The sequence below is a fragment of the Sinocyclocheilus anshuiensis genome, unplaced genomic scaffold (genome assembly GCF_001515605.1).
Source record: "Sinocyclocheilus anshuiensis isolate Anshui unplaced genomic scaffold, SAMN03320099.WGS_v1.1 scaffold186, whole genome shotgun sequence".
NCBI lineage: Eukaryota > Metazoa > Chordata > Actinopteri > Cypriniformes > Cyprinidae > Sinocyclocheilus > Sinocyclocheilus anshuiensis.
The window spans coordinates 2,400,200-2,419,631 of record NW_015542355.1 but is presented as its reverse complement, the minus strand read 5'-3'; the positions used below and the strand labels follow the sequence as shown (position 1 = coordinate 2,419,631).

Genomic DNA, 19,432 nt, shown 5'->3' with positions numbered 1-19,432 from the left:
TCTATTTATCAAATAATCCTAAAAAATGTACGTATCACCATTTCTACAACTGTTTTCGACATTGATAAAAAGAAATGTTTCTTGAGCACTAAATTAGCATATTAGATAACTCACCAAGTCCACCCATGCTTGTTGGACATGGAGTATTTCTCCATAATAGCAGTGAGACGCAATAAAGAAAACTTCTGCAGCAAGCTAAGCTGGCCCACTGATTGGCTGGATATCTGTAGCGAGATTCCTGATTGGCCGAGGAGGTTTGACATCCTGAAGCTGGGCCATCTAAGGCTAGAAATACAACAGCAACATGATATATTCATGAAAAGATCATTTAATGCTCTCTAAAGTATAAATAAAAATTAAAGTTAGCAGAAAGACATGTATATGTGATTTCTTGGAAGAAAGTCTTATTTTAGTCTCATAAATGAGTGCCTCTCAGTATATCCATCCTGAAGTCTCACCGTGGTCGTGTCAGGGAAGCCCCCACCCCTGAGTCCCTCCTCTCGCTGGTGCTGTAGGTGTCTGTTTCATTTAACGAAAGCCCATCCTTGTTGCCGTCGCTCGGTGTGGTCAACCCTTTGATTACAGAAGTCCCCTCAAAGTCCAGTGTGATTTGACTGGAAGACTGGCCGTCAATAATCTTCTGCTCCCGCCCCCTGCCTCCATCCCCCTCCCCTTCACTCTCCGGCAAGACGTTTTTGGACCAGTGGTCCACGATCTGCTGCAGGCCATTCACATGCTGCAGAATGTCATCCAAATGTGGGAATATATCCTCCTTCTCAAGGTCCAATATGTCCCCCGCGCTCGCGTAGAGGTGTGAGCCAGGTACGTTATCGTACACACTGATCCTGCTGCCTCGCGGGCAGCAGCGTGTCGCAGGCCGGAGTTCCCTCCCGCCAACTTTCCTGCACTTGAATGGCTGCGGCTCTGAATCCAGAACCTTCCAGTTTCCGTGTTCCTTACTGGCTGGCGTCAGACTCTCGATTGACAGCGCTTTAGGGAAGGTACCAGGTTTGTGATCTTTTGGGATGTGCACCAATAGCTCGTCATAGGAGCGGAAGTCATTTTTGCGGCTCCGTTCGACCGGTCTCGTCCTCTGGGGAGCGCCGGTGAGAACATCGATGTCTTCTAGGTAGACGACTGCACGTTTACCAGGAGGATACAACTTTGAGACACGTCCCTTCATATTCGGTGTGCTTTCGGCACTACCGCTGGTCTCAGATTGGCTGCTAGCCTCACTGCTGGCCAGCGAATTTGGGCAGTTGTTAGCTGGTGGCATGTTTTCAGCATTTAGAGGCCCGCTGTTGAAAATCTGAACACATCGTAGAGTCTTTAGTGCCTCTGGCTCGCTTTGCAGAACTGGGCCGCTAATAACCAAAGAGCGCCGCTCAGAGCAATCCATCGATGGCCCCCACGTCCGACCCAGTGTTTCCATCCTCCTCAGGAAGTCTTTGGCGCGTGTGCGTCCACGTCGCCTGCTCTTGGCGGGTAGTGAACCGTAATGAGGCAGCTCTCTGGGCAAGTGCAGTGGGGTGAGCGAGGCAGAGTCAGGCATGGCAGCCAAAGAGTCTTCACTGTGCAGGGAGCAGATCTCTGGCTCGCTGAGGTCTGTCAGAAAGCTCTCGCTGCTCACAGTGGTCCGGAGACCCTCACCCACCTCAGAGGGGCTCCGCTCCTCAGCTCTACCCAGTAGGTAATCGATGTCTTGCAGACGTGACCAGCGCCGACTGTTCCACTCAAACGTCCATCTATTACTGATGGCCAACAGGTCCTCCTCATCAGAGTCCTCACTCTGCATGCACCAAAAAAGCACAGGATTACAATTTGTTGACATGTTTTTTGAGTGTTTCAGTGTTCCTAAACTAAAGATATAGAATATAGTCCTTATTTAGTAGTATAACTAAAACTGACTTACAATTCTCACTCAGTGGACGATAAAATGGGTGAATGCTCCCATAGAGAAATATCACCAAGATTTGGGGATGGGTACTTTGTTTTCACTAGGGCCAGTATGCAACCACCTAGCAACACCATGGCGAACAATTTCTTTTTTAAGTTAATATAAAAATATGCATCCAATTTTTGTTCCTTAAAAGACAACTGATTGCATTAAAAGTGTATACACTACATAAAGAAATATATTTTAAATGCACAAATGTATATGAACACTGTTAAAACAAATAACCGATCTTTCTCTATTATATTTAAATATAAATATATAAAAATGAAAATCAGCTTTTTTTTTGGTGAGTAACTTGATGATGGAAACCATGGGATATTAAGGGTTCTTTGTACAGATATTAACAATATGTTTTGTAGTTAGTAAAGCCCAGGCACATGTGCTCACACAGCACAAGAAAGAGCTGTGAAGGGCTCTGACACTCTCCTAATATTGTATGTGTCTGTACCTGTGTACCTTCACAACCCGTTTCCTATTTAAAATATAACAGACCTCATACGTTTGAATAGAGTAAGTGTGATGATGTCAAAAGAGGCTCATGGTATTTAAAAAATGTCATACAAGCTGGTTTGGGGAATTCTCAAATATCATCCAAACAAGAGGCCTCGAACATATATAGGTATCAAATCACCGTCTGGTTGTGTTCAAGACAGCAACACCCAAAAACCCCTTTCACATGCCTGAGACGTCAGTAGAAGCAGAAGCATCAGAAATGACCTACTGAATGAGATTCACAGCTTACAATCATAATTAGGCTGAAATACGACCCCTGAGTAAACAGTAAGAGAGTCTCAACTGAAGATTAAACCGACGCTTCTATGCTGAAAGCCAACATCAATTCCAATGACTGACTTTTTATATAATCTGCTTTGTTATAAGCAGTTCATAGGCCAAATAATCCATTTTAAAAACCCAGACAGACAAAATTACCCTAAAGACAGATTTTTATTTCACAGGCACTATAAACCAGAGACATTACAGTAATAGTAAAAACATTATAATTGTATAGATTCTTCAATAGTTCGGATATTTAATTTAATTTTGCATTTAAATAGGTGAATCTCGTGAAGAAATGTGTTTTCATAATTTGAAAATGTATTTTGTATAAAGACACCATTAGAATTTGTCATTTTGGTGACATCATTTTCATGACAATGAAGGACATTCTCTCCAAAATTCTTATTAATGTGGAAAAAAATTAAACGTTCTCAAAATACAATGTAATACGGTAATGACACCTTTTTCTGTTTAAAATCTTAAACTCTTAACATTTTTTACAAATCTTAAAAAAATTCATAACGTAAAATCATCATATATACAGTACATTACCTATATCTATATCTATATCTATCTATATATATATATATATATATATATATATATATATCTCAGGGGAGTTTCCTCCAAGGAGCAGTGCCTCCTCAAATTATTGGATGAGAAAAAAATTCTTAGTACAAAAATAAAACAATGCCAATATTACAAAATATAACAAAAATTTTTATAAATCACTCATTTTTCTAAAGAAACACTGTCCAACAGCGACACCAGCAGGTAAAGTTACAGTGGGAGTCCGCATCTCTCTAGCCTCCGCTAAAGCCTGCGGTGAGTTTGGTGGGGGGTAATAGAGAATGAATGGGGGAATGTCACGTGAGAAATATGATTGGATATGACTGGTTATGATTAGCTGTGATTGGTTCATGCGATAAATCCCACCTCTTGTGTTTGTGTGTGTTTGCGTTTCAGTCTGAATGAACAATATAATGGCGTTAATGGGAAGACTAATTCAAAAAAGTACGTAAACAACTCACACATTTAGATATAACCAATTTGTTACGTCAAAATAAGACTTAAAATGGCATGAAAACATGATCTGTGGGAGCATGGGTGTAGAATACGCAGGGGATGCAGGGAGGGGACGTGTGTCCCCCACACTTTTAATAAAACGTAAATTCTTTCCCCACACTTTTTTCAGGCAAGTGTGTTCACGTAGAGGTTTTCAGGGGCCAGTGTGAATAAATCTAGGTTTAAAAGCAAAGCGCATGACCTGACATTTTATTCATATCTAAAATGAAGCAATGTGAACATTACGGAGCGCTAAACACTCTCATGTTTCATTCATACTCGAAGCCTGAGGGCGCTCTAACGCAGAAAGTCCAAAACGGCTTCATAGAATTAATAACTTAAGACGTGCCAGGAAAGCCCTACTATGGACAAAGGCATCCGGCTATCGCTGTAACTAAACTGAATAAAAAGCAGAAATGGTTTGACTGATGAAACGTTAAGAAAATAAACACACGATTGCGACAATATATGGTTTATATGTGTTTTTCCAAGTCATCTCCAGGTAATAAATAAAGCATATAAATAATGCAGTGCTAATTGACATATAATTTATTACGGTAGCCTTTAGAAACTATAAAATATATTTTCTGCTTTATTCTGTGATAAAATGGCAAAAAAAAGTGTCTGTAGTATAGAAATCAATCATAAAATTGTCATTAGGAAAATATAGGAAAAATAATATAGAATACAATTTATTGTTTATTGTCCAGCAGCAATTAAAAGTAAGAGAGAAGAAAAAATAATAAATTTTTTTTTTTTTTTTTAAATATTAAAACCTGTCAATTAGCCAAAAAATTTAAAAGAAATCAAATTGACATTTCTGTCCCCCTAACTTCTGAAATCCCCTGTGTGGGAGTTTTTAGTGAGTAATCAGCTTGGTGAAATTTAAAGTAAATCTCCGTGTCTGTCACCAATATTTACTGAGCTTTGATGACTGATGATCCAAAAAATTCTATTAAACTATTAAAAAGAATAGCTGATCATTAGTTCACAAATACAATATATTGTTTATATTGTTACGTTACGTCAAAATAAGACTTAAAATGGCATGAAAACATGATCTGTGGGAGCATGGGTGTAGAATACGCAGGGGATGCAGGGAGGGGACGTGTGTCCCCCACACTTTTAATAAAACGTAAATTCTTTCCCCACACTTTTTTCAGGCAAGTGTGTTCACGTAGAGGTTTTCAGGGGCCAGTGTGAATAAATCTAGGTTTAAAAGCAAAGCGCATGACCTGACATTTTATTCATATCTAAAATGAAGCAATGTGAACATTACGGAGCGCTAAACACTCTCATGTTTCATTCATACTCGAAGCCTGAGGGCGCTCTAACGCAGAAAGTCCAAAACGGCTTCATAGAATTAATAACTTAAGACGTGCCAGGAAAGCCCTACTATGGACAAAGGCATCCGGCTATCGCTGTAACTAAACTGAATAAAAAGCAGAAATGGTTTGACTGATGAAACGTTAAGAAAATAAACACACGATTGCGACAATATATGGTTTATATGTGTTTTTCCAAGTCATCTCCAGGTAATAAATAAAGCATATAAATAATGCAGTGCTAATTGACATATAATTTATTACGGTAGCCTTTAGAAACTATAAAATATATTTTCTGCTTTATTCTGTGATAAAATGGCAAAAAAAAGTGTCTGTAGTATAGAAATCAATCATAAAATTGTCATTAGGAAAATATAGGAAAAATAATATAGAATACAATTTATTGTTTATTGTCCAGCAGCAATTAAAAGTAAGAGAGAAGAAAAAATAATAAATCTAACGCAGAAAGTCCAAAACGGCTTCATAGAATTAATAACTTAAGACGTGCCAGGAAAGCCCTACTATGGACAAAGGCATCCGGCTATCGCTGTAACTAAACTGAATAAAAAGCAGAAATGGTTTGACTGATGAAACGTTAAGAAAATAAACACACGATTGCGACAATATATGGTTTATATGTGTTTTTCCAAGTCATCTCCAGGTAATAAATAAAGCATATAAATAATGCAGTGCTAATTGACATATAATTTATTACGGTAGCCTTTAGAAACTATAAAATATATTTTCTGCTTTATTCTGTGATAAAATGGCAAAAAAAAGTGTCTGTAGTATAGAAATCAATCATAAAATTGTCATTAGGAAAATATAGGAAAAATAATATAGAATACAATTTATTGTTTATTGTCCAGCAGCAATTAAAAGTAAGAGAGAAGAAAAAATAATAAATTTTTTTTTTTTTTTTTAAATATTAAAACCTGTCAATTAGCCAAAAAATTTAAAAGAAATCAAATTGACATTTCTGTCCCCCTAACTTCTGAAATCCCCTGTGTGGGAGTTTTTAGTGAGTAATCAGCTTGGTGAAATTTAAAGTAAATCTCCGTGTCTGTCACCAATATTTACTGAGCTTTGATGACTGATGATCCAAAAAATTCTATTAAACTATTAAAAAGAATAGCTGATCATTAGTTCACAAATACAATATATTGTTTATATTGTTACTGCCTTGAGTTATTATTTTGGAATAAATGTAAAATGCTTAAAAACACTAACTTGATGAGATTCATACATGGCTTTAATAAATAGAATACTGATTGCATTGTTAATGTAAAAACATTTTCTTTTTTTCTTTTTCTGATGCAAGTAACCACTGATATATATATTGACAGTTTTCATAAGATTCACCCAACTCCCTTTTAAGATTGAAATGTTCTGAAGGGAAGAAAATAAAAAAGAACTAATTAAACAGCCACTTACTTTCTTCTTGGGGAGGCTCACGTCCAGTTTCATGGAGGCACACTTGTTCAGAGTGTTGAGTCGACTGGAAGAGAGAAGACATGGTCACTGATGCATCCGTCACTCTCATCTCCACCACAAAGAAACCATACAGCCACAGAGAGAGAGAGAGACAATCCACTGTAGATCCTACACTCGTCTAACCTCTGTTTGCCTCTCTACGTGCAGGTATAGATTTCAAGAAACTCTCACTATCTGTGTCCTGATTGGCTGAGGGAAAGTGTGACAGGACGGCTTGGCAGTCATAGGTTCTAATCTCTTTCAAAACATGGCCATGAATGAATGAGACTCTGACGGGACTGCAGAAGGAAAAACACAGGGATAAAGAGAGCGAGAGAGTGGGCAATCCACCTTCTCGTCCACCTCCCCTTTGATCTAACCCTACAGTGCCCTTTAACGTTCTCATCTGACTGATCTTCACCCCGAAGAGGTTTTTTCCACCCCTTTTTACACACACACACATCTTCTTTACTCTACAAGAGACTGCAGACCCCTCGCTTTATATCCATTCCAGACACAAACAAGCTATTATTTCACCTATAAAACCAGACCTGTTGTTTTTGACGCGTTAAAATGTTCCGTCATGACATCAGAATGGTTAATCAGCTGTCTGCCGACACAATTTTTCAATCAAGGTTCCCTAATTAAACATCCAGGGCCCAGATGGCCACATAAATATGCATAAATATCATGTCTGTGGTGTGATAATGAAATGCCATTATCATGCCAGAAGACACCGTCCTTAAGAGCAGTGTGTGTATTCTCTGACAGTAAAGCTGTCAGATCTCACTAACGCTGTCATTAGATGCATTAGACAGGGAGACAACCTGCTGGAAACCCTCAACACCTCAAACCCCGGGCCTTGTTTCACACAAACACACACAACCATCTGTTAGTAGCCTACACTGGCAGCTCCAAACCCCCCATGCTCCCTCAGGCTTTTGAGAGGGACATCAGAGCAGACTCCACGGGGGCTGCATTAGGGATCAAAGGAAGGGGACAGACTTTATGGAGGACATGGGTCAGACAGCTTCAGAGGTGGGGTCGCCACTGGGCAATAGGGTTTGGTCTGGTTGTGTAGTGTACTGCTCATTAAAAAAAAAAAGAAAAAAAACTTTTTTATTTATTTATTTTTTAAAACTTTTTTAAACGTTTTGAATGATTTTATCAATATAGATTTATATACATTCACATAAATCATAATTAATAAAATAATTGTATAAAATAAAAATAAAATAAAATAAAATAAAGCAAAATAAAATAAACATTTGCTCATAAAATGATTTTTGGAGAAAAGGGTGTACACAGTTTTTATGGATTTTATGAATATAGATAAATACTGCCTAACAAAAAATAATAGTAGTATTAATGATAGAAAAGAAATAAATTGAATAAACTGAAATAAATAGATTAATAATAATAATGGCAGAAATAAAATAATGTAATGGACATACACAAACAGCCTCTCTCTCTCATTTGCTCTCTCTCTCATTTGCTCACGTTCTCTTGTGTAGTCAAAAATAAATAAATAAATAAATACATTTTTCTCTCCAAAATGACAAAAAATGCACGTGCCATTGTCAAAGAAGTGTTACTTTAGAAGCAGAGAGAGCTATTGCATCAATGTGATGCACTATAGGACCAGCGGAATTAAATACAAAAGTAAATAGGAAAACATTTTCATGTTGTCCTTAAAGTTTTCATATTCTTCAGCATTGTGCAATATAAATGGACAAAACAACTTGGCCATCAGAGTACAAGTGATTGACAGTAAGGCCTTTGATTTTCACAGCTGTCATTTTAAGTAAAGACAGTGCATCAAGTTCCATCCTGTAGACTGCAAGACTCTGAATCTAAAGAATCTCAAGATATCGAGATAATCTTAATCTAGATATTTGGACTCTTACCGGCAAAGAGGCTCCACAAGGTCTTTGTCGAGAAAGTCATGGTCCCTCTTGACGGCAGATATTTCAATGGGAAACTGGGAATCTGCAGGCAGAGACAGAAAGCAGATCACTTCTCTGTCCTGTTCAAAAGGTGTAATGTAACCAAAATAGTGTGATCACGAGTGAGTGATCACGAAAGTTCACTCATGGATCAAGTGCATGTTATTTAATGTTATTTTCATACAAAGACATATAAAGCAAATCAAAATCATGAATTAAAATGAAAAGTGATTAATAAACAAAGAACTGGATAAAACTCTTTAAGTTCATCTGTCCAGACATCTGCGGAGGTTCTGCAGAGATCCACAGCAGCTGTGGCGTAATTCTTATAAATCGAACGTAATCTCTGGCAGACGCTCCTTCACTGATTACATTATGCACAGCAGACTGGCTCTGAAATGGAACCAGAGGTTATCGCCTAACTCCCTCGATCTGACTCAAACAAATGCAAATAATTAAGATAGATAAAGATGTGCACTTTATGCAGAGGTGTTTTCCCATTGGAATCTGGGAGTTCTTTATTTATGTCATAATGGCATAATGGCTTCACAAGGCCAAACAGAGCTTCTTCCATTTTATGATTTTCTCATGAGAGCCAAGCTCTGAATTTACACGGAATTAAATATAGAACTGTTGACATTTTATCGCTCACTGACGTAAAGTATCATAAGGAGGAGTCAGGGGAACAGAGAGAGAGAAGCAGAGAGAATAGTATCCTCTCGACCCCTATGCTGGCCTGGGCGGAAGACTGAGGCAAAGGCCTGTATTTTCCCGGCAGTGATAATGAAGACTTTTTCCCATGACCTCTTCCTTCCCTTTGGATAGAAACTCTAGCCTGCAAATAGCTCGCCGCGGCCCTAAAATGACCAGAAAAGATACAGAGAGGGAGGAAAAAAATGTGCTGACAAATGGAGCACACAGCTGTGTAAATGCATTTTTTATTCCATATTTCTGAAATGGAAAATCAAAAAGAATTCAGCTCGTGATCACTGCTTGGCTTCTGTCTGTTCAGCTGAGGTGGGATGGGATAGGTGTGATCTCAAACTCAAAGCAACAGTCAACTGTTTTCTCTCTCGTCGCACCGCATTCCTGATTTTTTACCGTCACTTAACCTCACAGCTGCAACCACACTGCAGACATTTGTTGAGGCCACCAAATCAACGAGCGATACTTTGACATCTGTGTGTATGTTTATAGATATGAATCCCATTTCTTACCCTCATAAAGTTGGGCATACTGTGGGAATCCCGCCGCCCTCAGCCAGTCACATGCCTCCTTTGCCTCGATTTCTAAAAACAAACAATGACATGATTCTTCAACAGTTTATTAATCAATTTCGACCTGATCACACACATGTTCATATTTATTCATAAATATTAGCTATTGGCCTCAATAAAGCAAAAACAGCAAATACATAAATACTGATTATTATTATTATTAATAAGAATTACATGTATTGCAATGTAATTAATGCACATATGCAATATAATGCATTAAATGACATTAAAGTTGAGATAAGTAAAGAAAATGAAGAACGGGATTCCTTATGAGTGTGGTTTTTTGGGTCTCTTTTTCTGTTTTGTCTAGATCCATTTACACTACATTTCATTGAGAAAGATCCACAAGAGATGAAATAAGAAAGTAAAAACAAAGCATCTCTCAAAATAAGTCATCATAAAAGCGGACGGGTCAGGAAATGACCTCACCATAATCCAATATACCGTTTTCGTACAGGATTCTCCACATACTTGTGCTGAATTACACATTTGCTGAACAAAAACCACTCACAGTCTGCAGAAATCTCTCTCTGAACACAACACTGAACATATAACGCTTGATACATACAGCACTCTCAAACTAATGTGAAGAAAAAGTCTAACTGTGGCTCTTACACACTTACTGGTCGTTCTCATCACTACATCATGCAGAAGAAACATGTGTGTCCCTCAGATCTGAGCATATCTTTTTTCCTCCAAGGTCTTTAAAAGTCCAAAATCTGGTTCAGTCAGCATATGGTCCAGTTGTGTCCACAGCAGCCTCAGATAGCTGCCTGCTCCTCCTCTGCCCTGTCCCATTCTTCTGTCCTCACTCGCTCGCTCTAGTCTAGAACATCCTCCCTCTGGCTGATGCACTCATCCTCTCAGTCTCTAGGCCTGGCTTCATTCTGTTCCTCAGTCTCTCTCTTTGTACCTTTTTGAGCAAGCCCCTTAACACCCTAACAACCACCCAGAATATCTTAGCGACTGCATTGCAACCCTTTAAAAAACACATAGTACACCTTAGCAATAATATAGAAACAACCTGGCAACCACCCAAAACATTCTAGCATCATAGAGGCAATGAGCATACACCACTCACATTTTCTTCAAAAAAATATTTATAGATATAGACAGGGAATTATTGGAAGAGAGAGGAATGAAAGAACACAACAACTCACATGGAGCCACGGCTCCAACTTCTATGAAATATTTATATTTAAGTGGTCAATAAGAGGCTGAGGCCCGTTTCAGAAAGGAGGTTAAGTGAAAACTCTGAGTATGTTAACCCTGAAATGAGGGAAACTGGGTTTTCCATTTCTGAATGGGAGGTATGTCAAACCTGAGAAAGCAGGGTAAGTCAAGCCCGTTTCTGAAAGAGAGGGAACTTATACTCAGAGTCAGTTACCATGATAACTTACTCTGTGAACCTAACCTGGTCGGCAGCAGGTTTTCTTTGGTAAACCCAGAGTTTCTTTCGGTCTCCTTCCCTTTTTTAAAGTGTAAGTGATGCTCAAACACTTCATTCATTCATTCAAGCTGCAAAAATGCTTTTCTTAGTATTATATTATTTAGTATTATATATATTTCTGAGTATTTTGGAAGCTAAATTAAGTGCATTTTACTTAAAACTCTTTCCTCATTGGCAGATAATTTGCAAAATAAGAAAAATACACTTAAAAGTCTAAATACCTTGGGTCATTTTTCTTATGTAGAAAATGCATCTTGATTTAAGAATCTTTCGATATTTTGACTGGAAACAAGACAAAAATACTAAGTAAGAAAAGCATTTTTTGCAGTGCAGGTACATTAATTAATTGCACCTATTTTCATCATGCAGACACTCTGACAGTGACCAAAAAAAGTCATTTTTTACAGGTTCCTGTAGATAAAGAGGCTGCATTAATTCGTAGGGAGTTACATTTACATTGGGAGAGGTTTATTTTGATTTTTCTTTTTGCCATATCCACATGCATATTTATTTGAGCGGTACCATTTTTAAATGGTAGTTTTCTATAGAACATCGCAGATGCAGAGCACATTAGTAAGGCCTCGCTCTCACGCTCTTTATGAGAATTTTTTTGTAGTTTCCTGAGCACAAACCTATCGAAAATGAAGCTGATTACTGTATGGAATGGAAGGACGCCAGATGGAAGGGTAGTTCGAGATATATGCCATAACCACCACCACAGCTGTTAAATTTATTTGGTCATCTTTATTTCCTACAAATACAAAAACAACAGTTATTCTTTTTCTTGTTGGATTTTAATATTAATTGTGGCAATGCCCTCTTCATCTGTTCATTATTTTGCGAGCCTTCTTGCTGTTGGCCGAGTAGAAGTCAAATGTAAATTTCATTACTGTAATTAAGAAATGCAACAGTTTGGATTAGAGAACATTTAATTATGTGAAAAGAGCATTAGACTGGAAAAAGCAGCTGCACATTTAAATAGACACTGAATGATATTTATTTAATATGTCAAATGTTTGTAAAGTCATGTAGCCTACACTCATGAACCTTTTATGCTTAAAGTTTTACCTGATTGAATTATGTTTTTATACTTCATGTTTAGCTGCTTTTTGTCTTTTTTTCTTTTTTCTTTTGCCTGTGGGATACCATGAAAATTAATATTAGTTCAATAACTTACCATTCTGCCAGTTGTTACCTTTGATATTATAACAGTGATTAAGAATTAAAGTTACGTATTGACTCGGAAGTATGTGGACGTCTTTTTGTTGGGTGCTGTTGCCATGGTGAATCGTAATTTCAGAGCTCCATTGATCATGGCTTTTCATTGTCGTGGTGCATGCGCTAAACTCAGAATCAACCTACTCAGAGTTGACTGAACTCAATTCAGCTGAACCCAAAAACTTTCCCATCTCATTTCAGGTTTCAACTCAGAGTTGGTTGAACCTCCTTATTGAAATTGCAACCCTCTACATTGCGAGTAAATCACTCGCATATGCGACTAAATCTTACTCTGGGCGACTAAATAATGTCTAACATTAGCCATTGGCTAATAAATTCTTAGATTTTACACACCAGTATGTGTGTGAGAGGCGTTCAACACAGATTTTCACTCGATAAACACGCTGACTGAGCACTTGAGAGTTTCGCTCTCCGTCAAGCGATCTGTACTATTTGGATGCGCTCAATGGATCATGTCATGTACTCAATGGATGCACAGTATGTAGCACGCAGCGCACCTGTATTTGACGTACCGTAAACTAGTGTGAAGGCGCACGACTCGCCGTCGCTTTACTGATAGCGCTGTGTTTCTCACACATGCAAAGAGAGAGAGCGAGAGTCTTGCATACCACGCTGTGTGTGTGTGTGTGTGTGTGTGTGTGTGTGTGTGTGTGTGTGTGTGTGTAAAATAGCATATCAGTCTGGTGAGTAAACAAAAAAAATGACTAGCCAATGGCGATTATATTGCCAAGGTGTGCGTAGAGGGTTGAAATGGGCCCCTGGAAAGCCTATAATTCACTCTCTATGTGTTCCTTCATTCAGCTGTGATGATGAAAGATGTTGTCTATGTGTGTTATTGAGTAGAGCTGGCAGATAATGCCAGCATTAACTGACATAAGCTGTTCCGCTAGCTTCCATTTCACACATGATTTATTGAAAGAAAACAAAAGCTAGGCACAAAATCTCTTTTGAAACATGTGTGGATGCGTCATCAAATAGATTTGTAGAAGAACAATATGTTGATGCCTAAATCCCTTTCTGGTGTTTTTTATTCTTTCTGTTTCCGATCTGACATTGTCATCCCACAGTTTGGCCCATTCATGGAATGGGACAGGAATTCCTCACACTTTGGTCTACAGCACAATCCCCAGTGATTAGCTCTCCCCTGAGGGGTATGCATTACTGATGTACAATAATACCACTGACAAACACCCAGTCCAAGTCTGAGAGACACAAATTCCCTTCACAGCACACTCATGTGTCATATAAATGTCATTTCCTCTGCTCCCCTAAAGTATGCACTAAAGGGACACATTATGGAAAATAAGACTGTTCTTGCTCTTTGAACAGTAAATACTATGCAAACATATGCTAAATATCACAACGCATAGCTCATTTGTAAAACAGCTCATTCAGAAATCAGTATAGTTATGACGTCACAACCTTAAGCAAATTAACATATGAATGCCCACGTAAAGTAACACAACAACTACTATTCAGCAACTTACAATATAGGTGTAGAAAAATTGTATCTTTACAATTTAAAGCATAATGAAAGTTACACATACTATCCCTTGTATGTTACCTTACCACCAAAAAACAGGGTGTTCAATACTAGTTCAGCATGTTTAGCGATCAGAATCACACTCACACATGTTAGCAATTAGAGAAAGACACGCTGAGGCCTTTTTACAGTGCAAACACTGCTATCAAGAAACAGCACTCAGTGGGGGCAGCCAAGCATGCTGTCACAGGCAGGAAAAGCCCCCCATGTCACCACTGTGGATGTTTGTTCTGTTTTAATGGTTTGTTTGTTTATTTAATTGACAGAGTTAAATAAAGCTTTAGGCTTTCGGATCGCACAAGGAGTCGATTATAAAACAACAGGTCCATGCAAGCGACGGAGGAATTTAAAGTGTAATGGTGTGTAATTATGGGCATTAGTGTGCATAAAACATGACATTACATGAGTTTTTATGTGTATTTTTGATGGTCTTAAACATCTACTGAAAAAAAAGTGAATCGTGATGATCCCATATTGCATAGATTAATGTAGATTATATCAAGTCAACATGAAGTCAAAATGACCTTTTTAATACATGTCTCTTGTAATATTTAGAACAATTAATCATTGAACAAACACTATAGAAAAAATGTAATCAAAATATAATATCTTGTGTCTCCAAAAATTACTTTTCTTTTCAGCTGACATCACCAAAGAAATGAATGCTTTTATTCTGTAAGAATAATCAAAAGTGACAGTAAAGACTTTTACATTGTTACAAAAAAAAGCAGCACAACTGTTTTCAACACTGATAAGAAATGTTTCCCATCATTCAGGCACATGGTTTTTCCTACCATTGCTATGCAGCTCTACCTCTCATTTCAACCAGATGATCTAACAGTCCTTGCTCTGATCTCAGACTGCCTGAATGACATCTCGGCATGGATGAAAGAGCATCACCTGCAGCTCAACCTGGCAAAGACAGAACTTCTCATCTTCCCAGCCACCCCATCAGTACAGCACCAGTTTACCATCCAACTGGGAATCTTGGGGTGATCCTTGATGATCAGCTGACCTTTAAAGCATGATCATGCATGATCATGCAGGTTTGCACTACACAACATCAGGAAGATCAGACCCTTCCTAACGGAGCACGCTGCACAGATTCTCGTCCAGGCTCTTGTCATTTCTAGGCTGGACTATTGCAACACTCTTCTGGCTGGACTTCCAACATGCGCAATCAGACCTCTGCAAATGACTCAGAAAGCAGCAGAACGTCTTGTTTTCAATGAGCCCAAGAGAGCCCATGTCACACCGCTTCTCATGTCTCTGCACTGGCTTCCAGTCAAGGCTCATATCAAGTTCAAGATTCTCCTTGTTTTCAAGTACGTCTTGTTTCCAAATTCTCCTCCCCCTTCACATCTGCACCAAGTGGTAACCATGGCAGAAAATACAAACACATAAATGTGAGTATTAAGCATGAAGTTATTGTAAATGTGGGTTATGTTTTGACAGTGCCTTTAATTTCTATGTATACCGTGTACTTTTCAGCACAGTTTTAATTACATTTATTTACGCCTCTTGATTTTAATGGCGTATTGCTTTTCATTTTTAAATTAATGCCTCATATATTGGTTAATAGAGAATAGAGAATGACTTTAAAGGGGTCATATGATGCAACTTCAAGTTTTCCGTTCTCTTTGGATGAGCTTTGTAAAAATCGACGCGTTTCAGAAAGGCGGGGCATATAGGAGGAGAAACAATAATGTACAGTATGTGGAAAATAATGTGTTTTTTGAACCTTAAACCGTATGAACACATTTCATTACACCAAATACACAAAATAATGTTATTTTTAGCAGCATCATATGACCCCTTTAATGTAGGACAGTTGCAGAATTATATCAAAGCACAAGAAAATGAAAGAAAATTAAACAAATGGTAATACTATACAACAAATAAAAAGCAGTTAATAACTGTGAATATTTCATTGTTAATAACTGGTAATATATATTTAAAAAATACGGACAAATGTGGTATTTTGTGGAGGTTGAAACTATTGCAATATAAATAATTATCTCTAATGTTCAAGAATCCCAACGTGCAAGCTAAATCCAGCGGTGCAGAGTCATCATTAATTGACAACGCTTTAAAGTGACACTAAAGGGAGCGAGGATATATCATTTCACTTGATTCAACTCCTACGTCTTCGCGTCTTTTCCTTGCGTCCTTCCCTCGCATCCTGAAGGGGTGGAGCTAAGACGCGAGGAAAGGAAGTGAGGATGCACAAATAAAGAAGCACCCTTTTTCTGTTCTCTTATTATCCTCCTGACCTAGCTTTTTACTATTTTGAACGATGACTGAAACCTTGTATAACAGGCATTTCTCATGTTTATTGCCATCTTATGATAAATTGCTTGTTGTATTCCTCAACTGTAAGTCGCTCAAAAGCATCTCCCAAATGAATAAATGTAAATGTAAATGTTCTCAAGCAGCAAATTAGCATATTAGAATGATTTCTGAAGGATCATTTGACACTGAAGACTGAAATAATGGCTGATAAAAATCCAGCTTTGCCATCACAGGAATAAATTACACTTTAAAATATATTAACCTAGAAAACAGTTATTTTAAATTGTAATAATATTTCACAACATACTACTGTTTTTACTCTATTTTTTATCAAATAAATACAGCCTTAGTGAGCATAAGAGACTTCTTTCAAAAACGTCTGCATGTTAGTGTATGTCCAATTGTAGAGGTAAAAATCCACATTTTATTTTGATTTTAAATATTACATTAAAAACATGACACTTTTTTTTATAAATACTTACTATTGGTTAGCCTCAACTTCTTGCTCACTTTCAATATTACAAAAAAAAAAAAAACTGTTCTCAGAACAGTAGTAACAACGACTTCTAATGAAGCGGTCAAATGAAGCCCAACCACTGGGCTTGTTTTACAGAACATTAAAGAGACGCTGGGACCTTCTAAAGCTCAGAGGGGATTCTGGGTAGGCCTGAGTCCAAGGCATGGGAATAAAGAACTGCTGTGAAGTCATGAGTTTAATTAACACATTCCACTAATATCTAATGTCCCCCACCAACAACCAAAGGACCGAACCAACACAAAAGGTCCCCAAAACAATAAACTTCAACACAACCTGAAGCAAAGCAGCATGCAGAACATGAGTCAGCCAAAGTCAGACACTCAACACAAACAACCTAAGAGAGATGCTGATAAAAAATGTCACACAAACAAACACACAGCCATCGCCTCTGCATAGTGTTACGCTACTATGGCATCTAATCCCAGCAGTCAGGACACGCAGCCCCTCGTGACCCAGGCATTCCTGATCACCTCGACGTGACAACAGGCAGTGCGCCATGAGAGAGAGCAGTAGGCACGGATGCCACGCAGAGCCTGGATGCCACGGGGCACAATCAAAGGCATTCTTGTTTTGATTGAGCAGGCAAGACCTCTGATTATATAAGAACACAGGTCCTGTGTCCTTAGAAGTCACCTCAGCCCACAAATGACTCTCTCAGGTTTTTATATTCTTCTGTTTTTTTCTTCTTCCTCTACTTGCTCCTTTAGTTCTGGTTTAATTCCTGCTTTAAAGTCAAAGTCAAAAAGGGAGACTCGGAGGAAATAATGAGAACATTTCCTGTGCATTTTATTTTTAGAGTAACTGAGAAACTACGCTGCAAAACACTATGTTGTTTTCTTGTACTGAAAGTGAAAAGGTGGAAACTGGAAGCAGAAGGTTTTGTTAAGCACGGTGACCAATGTGACATTTGTAACAATACTATAATTCGGTAGTTGATATCAGTTTCACAATTTAATAAAACTAGCATTCTACTGATCATAATCCCGTATTTAAAAAGTTATTAAAGAACCCCTATTTGAAAGGTTTATAATTTGGTTTTGGGAGTCCCTAACAACAGGTTTACATACATGCAAGGTCAAAAAACACTTTCATTTTCTTATAAAATGCATTTAATTTTACCTTATTTCTCAATGATTCTCAAACAATTTGTTCGAAGATTCATCTTTCCAAACCCCTACTTTGCGTGAGGCTACTCTGCTCTGATTGGTCAGATGACCCAAGTCTGTTGTGATTGGACTACTGCGTACAGCGCATGTTGGAAACGGAACTCCCATCACCATTACTGGATTATGTCTTATCAATAATACATCCTATTATAATAATGATAGTGCGCCACTGTGTTCTTAAAATAAAGAAGCAGAGGGGAAAAAGTTGTTTTACACTTATGTTAGTGAACCAGGCCCACATCTTGGTAGTAAAGACCCAAACAATAATGGTATATGTGTTAGCCGAACACAGACATAGAGTACTGAGAAAGCACTGCAGTTTGTAAATCAACATATTGCTCCATTCTTTATCATGACTCCAAGTAATAAGAACGACAGATATTCTATATTAATCGACACATTTCTAGACAATAGCGGGCCCACAGCTGATTAGCAGAACTATAACGTAATTTTGCACAATCGACAGAACATTTAAGCAACAATTATTAATCACACTTACAGGTTATGATTCGGAGGAGCAAACTGTTCCAAACAAACTGGGGACTGACTCATCTTTCAAAGACAACCGGTTTATGAATCCCGCATTGAACTCACAGAGATTGGAGAAGCAGTCATCAGTGAAATTACGGGAATTATACTGAGATTATACTGCTGTGGTATCAGAATAAAGATGAATTTTAACCACTGATTCTTCACAGCCTCATCCTTTGGAAGTGAAAATAAACCAAATTTACTTTCACAGCGCAGAGCACAGCGTCTTCCCGACATTACATTATCCACACGAATTAGCTACAGCGTTTGAGGAGGGGGTTCAAGTTTTCGCGGGACGTCTACGCTGAACGTAGGTGGGCATTATGCAAATATGTTAACTTGTGACTAGGGATATGCCGGTATCAAATTTTCATGTTGCGATTAATTGCTCATGCTTTTATCACGGTATACGGTATTATCACGATATTTACATTTAGTTTTAAAAAAGTGCTGTCATAATACAGTATAACAGGTTTAATAACTGTTTTTCTTATAACAAAAATAACTGAACATTTAAATGCAATGAAGCAATACAGAAAAAAATTATAAAGTTAAAAGTTTTTTTACAGATTAAAGTGCAAAAGAACTATAAAGACCAATAGGTATCACTTTACAACAAGACCTCATTAGTTAACCTTAGTTAATGCATTAACATTCACAATGAGCAATAGCTACATTTGCTACAGAAGTTATTCATCTTTGTTAATAAAATACAAGTCTTAGGTTGTTAAAATCGAAAGTTGCAACTGTGGTGTTATTTAATGAGCTAACATGATCTGTTATTAAATATTGGAATACCTAAGATGTATTAAGAGTTTTTAAAAAAGTTCAGAATTATTTTTCATTGGCAATT

General features: G+C 37.7%; 1 protein-coding gene across 4 annotated transcripts in view; it reads right to left on the bottom strand.

Moving 5' to 3' along the window:
• The window catches only part of LOC107691680 (stAR-related lipid transfer protein 13-like), a 42,634-nt gene that overhangs the window by 7,914 nt on the left and 15,288 nt on the right, over positions 1 to 19,432 (bottom strand). For 3 of the 4 annotated variants that reach the window (XM_016490449.1, XM_016490448.1, XM_016490451.1), the window contains exons 2-6: positions 9,761 to 9,832; positions 8,505 to 8,586; positions 6,559 to 6,622; positions 459 to 1,789; positions 115 to 285 (exon numbers count right to left, since the gene is read on the bottom strand). In XM_016490449.1, coding sequence (XP_016345935.1) covers positions 115 to 285; positions 459 to 1,789; positions 6,559 to 6,622; positions 8,505 to 8,586; positions 9,761 to 9,832 — 1,720 coding nt within the window. Of the gene's footprint in view, positions 1 to 114; positions 286 to 458; positions 1,790 to 6,558; positions 6,623 to 8,504; positions 8,587 to 9,760; positions 9,833 to 10,443; positions 10,664 to 19,432 lie in introns of those variants that run through there. The other variant, XM_016490450.1, reaches the window with a different exon arrangement.